Source organism: Lygodium microphyllum, chromosome 16 (genome assembly GCF_053477565.2).
Source record: "Lygodium microphyllum isolate KBCC chromosome 16, Lygodium_microphyllum_v1.1.10, whole genome shotgun sequence".
Lineage (NCBI taxonomy): Eukaryota > Viridiplantae > Streptophyta > Polypodiopsida > Schizaeales > Lygodiaceae > Lygodium > Lygodium microphyllum.
The window spans coordinates 116076464-116090398 of record NC_141150.1 but is presented as its reverse complement, the minus strand read 5'-3'; the positions used below and the strand labels follow the sequence as shown (position 1 = coordinate 116090398).

Below are 13935 nucleotides of genomic sequence, written 5' to 3'. Positions count from 1 at the left end.
AGCCTTGATTAGAATGGTTTCTTTGCTTGGCTAGTCAAATCCCCCAAAATGTATTTAGCAAAAAAATACTCAAAACTAAAATATTTATTCACTGATAAACTGCATACATGCTTCCATAGGAGTTGAAATATGTCCAAAAATGATGGATCTTTTGTTGATAGACCTTGCAATAGATTAAGTTTTTATGTTTTAAAAGGCATGGAGAACAGGCTAAATGGACTTCTTATAGAGCCGTTCATGCCATTTGAGAGCAATTGTGCTTATGTGTCTTTTGAAATCTAAATCAATTCCATTAGGATCACAGGCTTTATTTCAGCTGATGCGAATGAAGGACATGCAAAGCTCATCCAGAAGGCTATGAGAAGGATTAAACCTTGCAATGAGGTCAACTTAGCATTCTAAATATCAGGAAGTATAAACTTAAGCCTTAGTGTTACAAGTATTCATATCAACTTCCAACTAAGCTTAATGCATAGATCAGTTACATTTCATATATTGCAATTTGTAAAACTAAATATAAGTATTGAGCATTCGAACTATGTTATGAAAGTATTCATATCAACTTCCAACTAAGCTTAATGCATAGATCAGTTACATTTCATGCATTGCAATTTGTAAAACCAAATATAAGTATTGAACATTTGAACTATGTTATGAAAGATGCCTTTCTGTTGAATATTTGACTATAAGCTGAGGGATGCCACTGTAGAGGAATTAGACTGCCTAATGGGGAATGCTGATTAACAACTGGTTTTTGTTGCAAACCGAAACCTATTGAAGGTTACTGGGATAAATCCCATTCCTGGCAATCATCTATGTAGCTTTACTAACAGTTCAGCCTTCAAACCCTCAAAACACAGCAACAAACTTTTCCAAGGGGTAGTCAAACTACCAAGCACAAGGAACTTGGCTCTTGTACGAATACACCAAGCATGGCAACATAGGCCACTCCTCAACAATGTTCTTCCACGTGCATCCCCCCCTTAACACTGCAGGCAAAACATTTTAGGAAGCTCTAGTCAAAAGGAGTGATAAAGTATTCAAGATCTGTGTACTCAAAAGGCAAAATAAATTGGAAACACCTTCCTGGCATGTCAACTAGAGAGATATTGAATCTGAACACCAACAAGGACTGGTGCCATTGCCTTGCATGGACGATACCCTTTGGAGAGACTGGCTAACAAGAAAAGTATAAAGTCTGACAAACTACTGTTGAATTAAGAATGTCAGCTTAAGCAACAACTTAACACGAGGTCATATTTTTGCTACTTGGAATAATATATCATGGTTCATGGACAAAAGCCAACGACCTATGCTGAATTCATGAAAAACAGACAAGTCACCCGTCACTGTACAAATTGTTTCTTTGTCAGCCTACAATTGAACTATCACAAAATAGGCACACTGCTCTGCCTTTAACCCAGCAGGACACGAGAAAATTCATAAGGCATTATATTTCAAGGCTGCTCACCTATAACTCAGTAGGACACTAGACAAGATTAATCACACACAATGTAGAGGGTGCACAGACGCACTTGTTAAGATAAATGTTAAGCCACGCAACACCAACTACAGCAATCTGACTACATTTCTGCAATTATACATTTTTGAAACACAGAGCGCCGGGAGGTTTACTGGCCAAAAAGTGCCAGCCCGCCATGCAGAAAAGTGTGAATTTACTTGCCACATGCCAAAAGCACTGTTGGCTCTGCTTTATCAGCAGTTTGAACGGCTTCAACCAGAGGAATTGACGACTCAACTTCTAGATATGCCCATTTCACAAAACGAGAAAGAAGTCACATCCAAATAAATATTATCCCATATGGACTTGAACCTGCAATCTTCACAGTCCCAGTTACTCACCTCTTGCCACTTCACTGAATCACTGGCAGGCAACCATGTATACCCACCTGCCATCTGAGGGACAATGGTGAGTGGAGCTTGGTGTGTAACCACCTTCATTTCATGCTTTTCATAAAAATTGTAACCCTCTCATGAAAAGCACATACATGATTTTCCTTGCCTGCCACATGGTCAAAAGAACATGTCAACCCCCAAAGTTAATAAGATCTGCTTACTTTGATCTCCATACCATGTCTAATACCAATGGCAGACCTCACATAGCGATTCCTAATGATACCTATATTGTACACATCACCTAATTGCACACGCTAGTTACAAAGAAGCCATCTGCTCCAACATGAGCAAGGAGCAACTAACACAAAACTCAAGTTGCATTATGTCAGAAGCTATGCAACAGAGGATTTAGGGGGGGAAACCGATACTTGCACCACATACAAACAACTGAACCAAGAAGCCTGAAACATCGACAACTATCATATACACAAAAGAAACTATTAATGGTCAAAACTTCTGCAAGGACTAAGTCTTGCACTTCTTTGCAACTCAGCACATCACACTGTTGGGCAGTATCTCACAGCCTTAATTTGAGGTTAACTTGCACTTCTGCATTCCCTAAGCTTGTGAGTTCCCACTTCAGCATCTATATGTCATTTGCCGAACATCCCCATTCAGGCTTGCAGTACCTTGTCATAAGAAATCTCTTGCTTGAACATTAATCTCTGAGGAATGAATGAATCCTCCCTACAATAATCCAAAGAATCTTTGTAACCCAGTTGCTTCAAGTGCAGGTAATAGCTCCATCTGACTTCTTCCAGAGCGTTGACCCTGCACGAGTTGGGGGCCAATATCGCAGCACAGACCTTCCAAAAATGTTCTTAACTGGCAAAGGTCCCCTATCATCAAATAATCAATTCAAAAAGTTAATTTTTCGAGATTCCCTTCAAAGAGCATATGGCTCATGATCTCTCTTGCATAATACATGTGACCGTTACTTTCTTTCAAAGAAAGTCAATGATTACCAGACATGCGAATCATTGCTGTTGTTGCGGTTGTCGCCCATTACAAACACATAACCTTTTGGGACATACTGCAGCACCACACCACAACAGAGTTCAAAATAAAAAACTCAAAGGCAACCAATCAGAACTTTAAACAAAGCTCCACAAACCTGACAAAGCCTAAACCACCTCTTTAGATAAAAATATCCTTTACTGTAATGATGAAGTTTCAACATTGACTAGAAAGAGAGCTGTACAATTGGACTCATGGCATAAGTTGCTGGCTCTGCAACATAATCCTCTTTTCGTGGAACACCATTCACCACGAGTTTTCCATTTTCGACCTTGAACAGAAACCGAAAGAATGACATAGATCACTCAGGCAGCCAAAACATGGTATTAAAAACCCAAGCCATCATAAGCCACACAGAACTACCCCTTAGAATTAATCCCATTTTGGTTCTGAGAATAAGTATACTATTAAACATTCTAATCTAATTTCTACTTTATAAAAACAGAGTTGACATGGACATCAAAATACACTGTTGTCTAGGTGTTTACATAATATTATAATCAGTGATTGTCAACACTGAAGTTCAGCTACTTTGCACGTTAAAACAAGAATCTTATTCAAGCAGGCACATGTGTCATGCTGCATTGTGCTTAAACAAAAATTTGGGAAATTGATGTCCAAAGTTTCTATCTTTCATGTTTAGTGACACATGAAACATCTCGAAGCATCTAGTTTACTAATTGCTTGTAATTGCTGGTGTGAAACTTGACACTTGCATCTATGAAACAGTGACAAGAAAATGATCATTCTAAAACTAAGATCAGCAACCAGGAATGCCAAATGTGCCCTGTTATTATTTGGGGAAAACGAATGCATTTTCTAAAAGAGCACTTGGTGCCTTCTTGAACATTTTTTATCACTATCCCTACATTGTGGGCTGTGCTTGGCATAGACAATAGCATGGCATCAGATTTCATGAACTCTCTGCTATTTCAAATCTGCATGCTGCGCCATGTTTCTAACAACCTAGTGACTGTCTATTGTAGACCTGATGTACACCTGCTACATGAGTGTGTAAGTTAAAAGTATGATACTGGCACTTCAACACCACTGCACCAAGGCTTTGCACCTGAGACCAGCTAGAGGACAGTATTCAGTATGTTGTATGTATGGATATGGTGTGTAACTCAGGAGGTGGTTAATCCTAGACGTGTGAGGTAGACACAAGCAATAACAAGGTCACTGGCCAGAAAACACACGAATGGAATCAACATCCAGTGACAAGAGCAAAAAAAATAAAATGGCAGAGAGTGGACGCCTTACACTAAGTTTGCAATTCTATTTCTCCCAAGCACCCTTTTCAATCCACCTGACTACATCCTCAACCAAATACAGTAGGCCAGGCCAAACAGACTCATGGACCTGGCTTACCCAGATCCTTTCTGCCTGCTCAACGACCAAACAGCATAGGCACCGGAGTGCTCTCACCTGTACGTGCGCCCAACCCAAATTTTACACAATGTGTTCATGCTGGCTGCATTACTGCATCACATTGACACAGAAGAACACAAAACACGAGAACTTATTCAACTGATCAAGCTTAGCATCTAAAGCTTTGACTTAGCCTTAAGACAGCAAATAATTGATTTGCTCAATGCTCGAGAACTTAAGCACAATTATGTGTGTTCATTATGACCTGACCAAGCGACTGTTGGATGAAATAGATGATCTTCAGGAGAGAGTATCTGATGCCATACGAGTAACAAAACTTTCTAATACTTCAGGGCAAATGTAACTGACATGATTATAGACTTAGAAAAACAAAAGCGCCCACATGATAAAGGCTTACCTCAACCAAGTCACCTGCTTTTGCAACTACTCTTTTCACAAATACCGAACCAGGCTGGTAACCTTGTTCCTGCACAAAACACCACACCTTTGAAGCCTAAGTTTCCTTACGTAGACCCTGTAACCTCAAAGCATAAAATCATAGCATGATACCTTTAAAGATGATGGGACGTTGAAAAGGACGATGTCATTAACTTCTGGTCTCCTAAAATAATAGGAAACCTGCAGAAAAGAATTCAAAGCAACCTGTGCATGTCATGAAATTTCATTCTGATGTACAACGTACAAAGAAAAGTTAGAACAGACTCGTAATGAACTCAAAGAAGGGTTTCTTCCTTCTGTTAACTTGAAACTAAAGAAAGCGAGAATGCATGAATAGGCACATAATTTGGCCACATCCCAGTCGCACAATGTTGGTTTTGTAATGACTATGGCAGGATATGCAACTCAACTTGCGAAAACTCCAGGAATCAGCAACACAGTAATTTGCACAGAAAGAGTACTCTTGAGGCCTACACTCCCATAGGGGTTCTGGGCTTTACCTTCTCAGCAATTATGCGATCTCCAACTTCGAATGTCGGGTACATTGAAAGTGATGGGATGAACCTAGGCTCTGCTACGAACCATCTAAACATGAGTGATATTATGAATGTGGTAAGGACAGTTTTGCCTTCTGCCGTTGAAAGTCCTCTCAATGCAGGAATAGAAAAACTGCCCCAACACGATTCGGGCTTCTTCTGCTGATCATCATCTCTGCTATTATCAAAACTCACAGTTCCTCTATTGGCACCATTTGAGTCGTTGCCACTTGAATTATCACCAGCACTGGCATCCCACATGGGCATGCCAAGGGGGTCTTCCTCGTCTTTTGATGATGAAAATCCATTCGTGCGATCAACAGCATTGAAGGATGCCCGGAAGAACTCGTGGCAAGGAAACCATCTCATCCCTTGAAAGATTGATATGTTTGCACATCTACTCATCCCTGCGAAGCCGCAGCCGCGGAAGGTGGCGCCACAGAAGTTCCGGGACGATGTGAACTGAGACCGATGGGCCTGATGATGGTGGGAGAAGTGGGCTGCACGACTGCGACTGCCAAAAGAACATCCTGCGCGCCTGATAAATGCAGCAGTGCCGAATAAGCATCCATGAGTGCCACCTCGGCGGGGGTATGCGCCATGGGCAACATGCCGGGCCAATGATTTCAAGGAGCAGGTGCCACCGCTGCTGGTCTTCTTGCGCAGCCGCAATGACGAATTCTTGAGTTGTTTACAGGGCGGTGTGCGGGCAGCAGCATCAGAGGCAGCTGTGGCGAGATGCTCCCATCTGCCTCTGCAGGGCAGGCGGGTCTGAATGTGCCGGGCTCTTGATCTGTACAGGCCTTGGAGGGCAGCTGAGAGGCGGCTTGCCATGGGTCAGGGAAATCATAAATCAGAGGATTCGATAAGGAGAAAAACAGAAAAAGGGTTAACAAATGGAAATCTGATAGAGGAATCTCAACGGAAGAAACAGAAGGGTAATAAGAGAAGACAGAAGCGAAGAGAAATCGCATAAGGTTGGCTATGGCGAGCCAAAATGCGAAACAGAGAGCCCCCCTCTCAGGAGCGAAACTCCTGCGTGGACAGTAGACACAAAAAGGCTATGCAAGAGACTCCCAAAGTGGGCATCTCTTCAATTGGTCAAAAAGAAGATGCACAATCCCAGCTTCTTTCTTTTTTGACTAATTATCTTTTTATCTATTTCTTTTGCCCCCCTTAATTCATGAGTGTGTTCCCACGCGATGGAAACGGACAAATTTAGTTTGCCTACACACAAGTCTGGTTGGACTTTCCAAACCCTGGTCATCTCATGTGAAGCCACTGCAAAAGGTGCCATAAGTGTGTTCACTGTTTCACTCTCATGTGGATGCTTTGGACTCTTGTGCTTGACATTTTGACGGCCCATGTTTGTCGCGTTTTGTGATGATTAGTTGAATCTACACAAATGCATACTAGGCTACGATGATATTGCAATTAGATTTGGTTGGAAAAGCACCCAACATCTCTCCTAATCATAAGCATAGAGCTTAGATGGCAACTTTATCAACATTATTTTGTCGAGATAATTGTGAAATAGCCCTTATTGATGATAATAGCTATTAGATTGGAAAAATAGCCTTCCGCGAGACTAAGGTGGGAAATTGAGCTCAAACATCGAAAATGTTTTGAGCATGCAATTGCATTCCTCCACATGTGGTGTGCATGCAGAGCAAGAGGAGTTCAAATGGAAGCAATGATTTGATAGGCTCTATATTGAACCAACAAAGACGTGTGATTGATACATTGAGGCAGTCGGATTTCTACATAGCTCAAGTCAAGAAAAAACAAGTTATCCTCCAGGCCCTAGCCATAGGCATGCAAAAGCTTAATGATGTGAAAGGAAGCACCCATAAGCTATCCTCGAGGCTCTGGCCATAGGTATGCAAAAGCTCAATGATGTGAAAGGAAGCACCATCTTCATTGAGGGCAAAAAGTCCACAAGATCTCCATTAGTTTCCCTTTCTAGCGATTTCTTTATGTACTTCTTAGGGAGAACATCCTCCAAAGAAGAATTCCCCAAATGGTTTACACCTACCTTCTAACATAAATATGCAATGTTTTATTTCAAGTTCATGAGGAGAGGCTTTCATTAAGTGGTTGTGGACTCCCACACAAAGCGTAACTAGATATTTACAAGCTTAATTGCTTTCATGGGAAACCTATTGCATGTGCTTCCCTAGACAATAGGTTCTCCCATGAGGTTGTGCCACTCTTGGAGTGCCTAGTAATGAGCTCTTACCCAAGCATCCCCTTGATATTCTAGGCAAAAATCAAGACTACTACCACCACCTTAGGTAAGGTGTTCTATACTCCTCCACTTCTGGCCAACCCTAAGAGAGACCACAATGTATATATCTTGAGAAATATACAAGTGGAGCCTCTAAGATACATCAAACCTCGTTTGGGATTCAAAAATTCATGCTACAATCAATGTGTGCGAGTCTTATGGCAAAGAGGAGGCTCGATAAAGGGGAGAGGCTATCCCAACTACAAATGACTTTAGGGATCTTCTTTTTGCTATTGTGCATGGTGTACTTGATGAAGAGATTCTACATAACCTCTTGCGTGAGATGGATACTTACTTGGAAAAGCAAGAAGAGCCAAGTGTTTTGAATGCAGGAGTTCAACATGGTGAATGAAGTTAGGAAATTAGGCCATCTTACAATGTTTGTCGATGCTAGTGTAATAAAGCTCATCCCTAAAATTGTGAGAATACATTTTTGTAAGGATTAGAGACCCATTACCTTGCTCAATGTATACTATAAAATCCATGCCAAAGTCCTGACACTATGCATCAAGTTTTGTTGGAGAAATCATCCATAAGATCCAATTCAGTTTCATGCATGGTAAGATTCATGAAGCTATTCTAAATCTAGTCTTTCTATAGATCAAGTACTTAAGCTAGATCAAATATTTACTGATCAACAAGGACCTTGAAAAGCTTATGATAGATTTTTCTAGGATTGTATGCTTATTCTATTGGCTAAAGTCACTTCTAGGCCTAAATTCCACAGCATGATAGGTGTTATTTTCTATAGTGCTTCAGTTCAAGTGTGTATCAATGGCTACTTGCACCCTCTTTGAATGCTAAAATGCTTGGTGTGCCAAGGTTGCCCTTTAGCTCCACGTTTGCTCACCTATGTCAAGGATCCTGTGATCAGAAAAAATGAGTTTTTGATCAGTTAGAAAATGTTCAAAGGCTTCCCTTTGCCCAATGCCATCGAATGTGCACGCCAATTGTTGGCATATGATAATGCAAATGTTTTCATTGAGGAATCAAATAGCATAGGTCTCCTCTTTCAAGTTTTCGATGACTTTTGTAAGGTGTTTGGGTATTAAATTAGTTTGGAAAAGACGAAAAACTTAAAGCTTCACCTTAATGATGGCAACAGAATTCAAGCTTTTCAACCTCAAAAGTTTTGGGTTAAACAAAGTTCTGAGGTGTCGTAGTTGCCCTATTGGTTTGGGTTTGACAATCAAACAAAGATTTTGATGGCTTTGGAACAAGTCAAAGTTGAAAATAGAAAAGTGAAAGGAATTCCAACTTCAATTCTTGGAAAGTTGATTGTGGTCAAACATATTTTTTAGTCAGTGAATAGATTTGTCACCTGTATCTCCCTCTTCCCCAAATCATCTTGGTTGGAAGTGGAAAGGATCTTTAGGGATTTCATCTAGAAAAATGAAGATAACACAAGGTGTGTAGTTTGTTGGACACACATAAACCTCCAAAGAGGTGGAGTGGGATGGGCTTTGCTTATTTGGCCGATAGAGCTTTTTTTTTTCATTTAGGTGGCTAAAAAAGCTAAAGAACCCATAGACATGGGCTTGATTACTTAGATTTTGGATGGCATAGCTCCATGTGAATGATGGCAATGGCTAGGAGCCAATTGGTGGGACCATCTTTTGCTTCAACCTTTTAGAACTAATGTCAAACAATATATACTAGTAACATCATTGTCGTTTCTTGGAAAGAAGCTTTGGGACAAGTTGCATGGAGGGAAGGATCTTCATTTAGTGATGCTTTCCTCAAGCTTTCAGTTTGGCTTAACTCTCTTGCATTCTCTAATAACTAATCAATTGGCTTGTTTTAGATGAAATTGGTAGACAATATGAATTAAAAAAGGTATTCATTGCTAGTTGGATCTATGGGATTTAGTTAATGCTAGTTCAAAAATTTTGTTTTAAATTTTGGTGAGGAAAGATAGCTTCAATAGGTATTGGTGAAATGTAAAGTGGCATGGCCTTTGACTTTAGATTGCAACAACTTGAGGTTCAAATGATGCAATCAAAGAAGTCTAAGTCTGAGATGTTAGTGAGGAAATCTAATTGGGTCTCAAAAGCACTACTTTATTGGTGCAAGTTTGAACAACACATGTCCAAAGATGGAAGGCCACTTCTTTCACTAATCTTAATTAATTGCTCTAGAAGGTGTCTCTCATGAAGTCTAAGATGTTAGTGAGTAAATCTAATTGGGTCTCAAAAGCACTACTTTATTGGTGCAAGTTTGAACAACACATGTCCAAAAATGGAAGGCCACTTCTTTCACTAATCTTAATTAATTGCTCTAGAAGGTGTACTCATGACGTTATTGACTAGAGGCAATATTAAATCCTAAGAAAGGATATTTTTTGTCTATCCTTTGTATCATTTGGAAAAAGAATTAATCTTCCACTTGTTCTAGGACTATATGAGAACTAGAAAAGTGTGAAAGAAGTTGCAGAAGTGGTTGACTACGGTAGGACTACATGATAAGAATACTTGGAAACAAGTGTTTTTAGGATGTAAAGAGAGGATGAATCCTACTCTTTAGTCTTAGTAGCACGTCATCTAGGGATTGACTTTGACTGCTTTTTGGGAAGCTCAAAATCAAGTGGTCTTCAAGTCCCTACCCTGGATTATGGTCTCTATTTTGTAGGCTCTCCTCTCATCTAAGCCATCGTAGCTACATCAACATTGTATCCATTACTTTTTGTTATCTAATTTGTTATGCTTGATTTTATATCATATTGTACCAATATTTTGGGCTTACTTTAAGTGCTTGTTATTAAAGGGTGCCCGTAACACGCTTGAGTCATTTTGTTATTTTGTTAACAATCCAAGGCTTGAAGAGTAAAAAATTATTAATAAAACATTTCACTCTTTTCTTAAATATCCACCAAGCTTTTAATTCTAGCATCCATCCATCTACCTACCTACCTACCTACTATATACTATTGAGGCTAGTACCATGCTATCCACCCTAAAGTGACCAATTGCTTCTTGTGCCTAACAAAGCTTGCACATTTTACTGAATACAAAAATTTAAAAATATTCTTTCTATTTAGAAAAAGGAGGATAGTAGCATAAATCCCATGCATTTTCCATACTCTCTTCCTATCTATTTAATTCCTTTCTTTCTCTCTCGACCAATTCAATCCATTTGTGTCTCCTTTTGTTCTCAACTTCAACATGACATGGAATAGCCACCTCTTCAACTAATAGACCAATCAAAACCATGAAAGTGATCTACCATAATAGAAATCCTCACACATGACCATGGATACTTGAAGTTGAGTTTTAAAAAAAGAATTTATTACGACTCCATCAAATGTGACAAAGACTAGTCCATTGCATAACATGAAAGAGGCAAGATAGATGGGACTGTAACATGGTTGTGGACAACATCTTTCCCAAAACCCAAGAATGAGTGGCCTGCTAGATATGCTCAATGCCCCACCCTCGTGATGTGCCACCAATGATCCTTGGTGCTCTAAGTTCTAAGGGCCCCATTATGAGGAGAAGCCATGTGTGACCTTTGTGGATCTAGCCTTTGGGTTGGATGGAGTAGTTAGGCAACTCAAGGCACAATCCATCGAGTTGTGGGGTGTGGGAGTTATCAAGGACCCCTATTTTGGGATCCGAGGGCCACAAAAGTGGCCCTTGGCTTATATTCCTTGGCCGACTAGGGAAGGTTCATGATATGGTCAAATAAGCTGACTAGACTACCTTTCCAAGCTATAAAAGGAAGACCCCTCCAAAGCCATCATCAATCTATCTTTCACCCAGTTAGAGTTCTTTCAGCTACCCTTAAGCTCTTCGATCTAGATCTCCATCTAAGCTTCATAGTGGATAGAGCTACCTTTGTATCAATTCATTTGAAATCAAAGCAGTTTCTGTTATTCTTATGTTTACTATGTGTTCTCTACTCCTTGCTTAGATTATGTCCATTATGCCACGTAATTTCTATATGGTCGTCCACTAATGTGTCAGAAATGTCCTCGAGAAATGAAATCCCAACTTTGCGTTGCAACCAAGCAAGAAATAAAAGATTAGGGATTTCATCACATGTAGTACAGAAGATACATCTATCATGGGGGATCTTGCAACCATGTGACACATCCCTTGTGCTGAGATCATAGATAAGAAGCCTCCATATAAAAACTTTCCCCTAATAGGGAAGCTTGTACTTCCATAGTTGAAGCAACTGATCATGCTACTTAGCTATATTATCATAGGGAAGATTGGACTTCCATAGTTGAAGCAGCTGGTCATGTAACTTAGCTATATTATCATGAATAGACCAAACTTTCTTTACTTTCTCAATTATCCATCCCTTATCCTCCACCATTGTATGGTAAATTTGATTAGCTGGCTATCTTAAAAAATCCTTTGATTTCACAAATGTCCAATCCAACCATGAGGATGAAGGCTAAAAAGTAGGCAAAAGGGAAAGCCACCTAAGTTGGTCCTCCAAGGTTAATCAAATTAGCTTGTAATCATGAGGCACCTAGAAGTACTAACAGATATGATGAAAACAATAAATCTAAGACCAATGCAGGATGACAACATCCTACACTATCTTCAAACTCAATCTTGCCATGCAATTGAGCTTCTCTCTAACCAATGAAGCAATCTGGATGTGGCCAAAACCTCAACTTCAAGGAATCAACTTCCTCTCTAGAATCAAGGGTCGTGTTAAATTCAATACATACTACCATGAGGCCTAGATAAGACTATGACCATGTGAGATGCTAATCTCCTCAATAAAAGGCCTAGAAATTTCTACCCAAGGATGATGTTGCACACATAAAGATTGCAAGAGGGCCAACCATAAGGTTGTCATATGAATCTTGATATTCAACAATGCACCAACTCCCAAATATTTTGACGTAGTAACATGTTGCCAAGATACCCACACTTGACCCATACAAATTTCCTAGTTTTTCCACAACATAAAGCAAATGTGCTAGAGTAATTCTTGCAATGACTTCTATGTCCAAGGAAGCAAAGGGAAGAAATAAGAGATCATACTTATCATGATGGTCTGTGCAACTGTTAGCCACACATATAGGGGCTAGCCATAAGAGTCCCAATATATGAACGTAGCATGAATATCGGAAGATATGCATTCGAGCAAAGCATGAGGAGCCACATCCACCCCATGGGATGACCCAAGTGTCCAATAATCTCTCCTCAAGAAATCACTCTTTGTACAACTTAGTAGAGTGGATTTCTATGCATTGATATACAAGCCCAAAGCCAAACCAAACAACCTCCTAACAACCATAGCCCGATCAAATTTAAACTCTCAACCTTAAGAAATATAAATGAATCATTAGCAAGAGATTGCTCCAAAATTTTAACTCCACTTTTGAAGGGAGTGAGCCCTAAAGTTGAAGCACAGAGTGGAAGTAAGAGCTATGGTGGAAGGAGCAAGAGTAAGAGAGAGTGACAAGATGTGGGAACTCCAATAGTCACAATGTGTGAACGGCCTTTCCTTTATTCAAATGTCATTGAAAGAATAAAGAATGAAGTGGCAAGGTTGGGTGCCCACCATTTGTAGTCTACAAGTGTGTAGGTAACTAATACACGGTGCGATTACTATCAATGTAACTAATACATGGGTGGCTAGGCACAGGTGCCTTTACCCCAAAAACCTTCCACTTAAAGGAGAATGTGCCCTTGGTGAGGAGAGAACAATAAAAAAAAGTGGCAAAGTACAAATGTATATAAGTACAATAGGATGAGGAAAGATGTTAGCTCCATCCAACACCCATCAACTTCTCGAAGAAAGGCAAAATGCTCCGTTGAGAGACTTTTAGTGAGGAGATCTATAGGATTTTGGTCTATTGAGATCTTGACAAGCTCAATGGACATGTCGTCAACGACCTCTCTAATAAAGTGGTAACACACCTTAATGTGCTTCATCTTCGCATGGAAGACTTGGTTCTTGGCCAACTAAATAGCACTCATAGATTCTGAATGTAGTGTAGGGACCTCATTAGTAATGCCAAGGCTAGCCACTAGATGGCCTAACTAGAGAGCCTTCTTGCAAGCCTCCATGTGGTTGCAACATACTCTGCCTCTGTAGTAGATAGGGCTGTGCATTTCTACACCCTTGACATCTAAGAAACGACATCTCCAGCAAAGGTGAAGACATAGCCAGAGGTGGACTTCCTACTATTTGCCTATCTTGCATAATCAGAGTTAGTGTATCCCATGACTCCTCTATCATGGACACCATAATAGATGCACATAGCTGATGTGCCCTTTAGGTACCTCATGATACCCTTGATAGCATCCCAATGCCATCGGGTAGGTGTAGCCATATAACGTGCCACTAGTCCCACTTACAAATGTTATGTCAAGATAAGTG

General features: G+C 40.1%; 1 protein-coding gene across 4 annotated transcripts; it reads right to left on the bottom strand.

Annotated features, from left to right (window-relative positions):
- Positions 1-569: 569 nt before the first annotated feature.
- On the bottom strand, positions 570-6402 carry LOC148023275 (uncharacterized). 4 transcript variants are annotated; one of them, XR_015693633.1, is made up of 7 exons: positions 5265-6401; positions 4876-4944; positions 4724-4792; positions 3119-3205; positions 2883-2950; positions 2547-2756; positions 570-2023 (listed from the first exon to the last, which is right to left on the bottom strand). XR_015693633.1 is itself a non-coding variant. In XM_087696312.1 (6 exons), exons 1-6 carry the CDS (start codon positions 6132-6134, stop codon positions 2642-2644), a joined length of 1278 nt encoding a protein of 425 aa, XP_087552438.1. In that variant the 5' UTR covers positions 6135-6401; the 3' UTR covers positions 2342-2641. The 4 variants fall into 4 exon arrangements, 1 of the variants encoding a protein (XP_087552438.1); XM_087696312.1 differs by lacking the exon at positions 570-2023 and having other exon boundaries at positions 2342-2756; XR_015693634.1 differs by lacking the exons at positions 570-2023; positions 2547-2756 and having other exon boundaries at positions 2882-2950; positions 3032-3205; positions 5265-6402.
- Positions 6403-13935: the final 7533 nt, after the last annotated feature.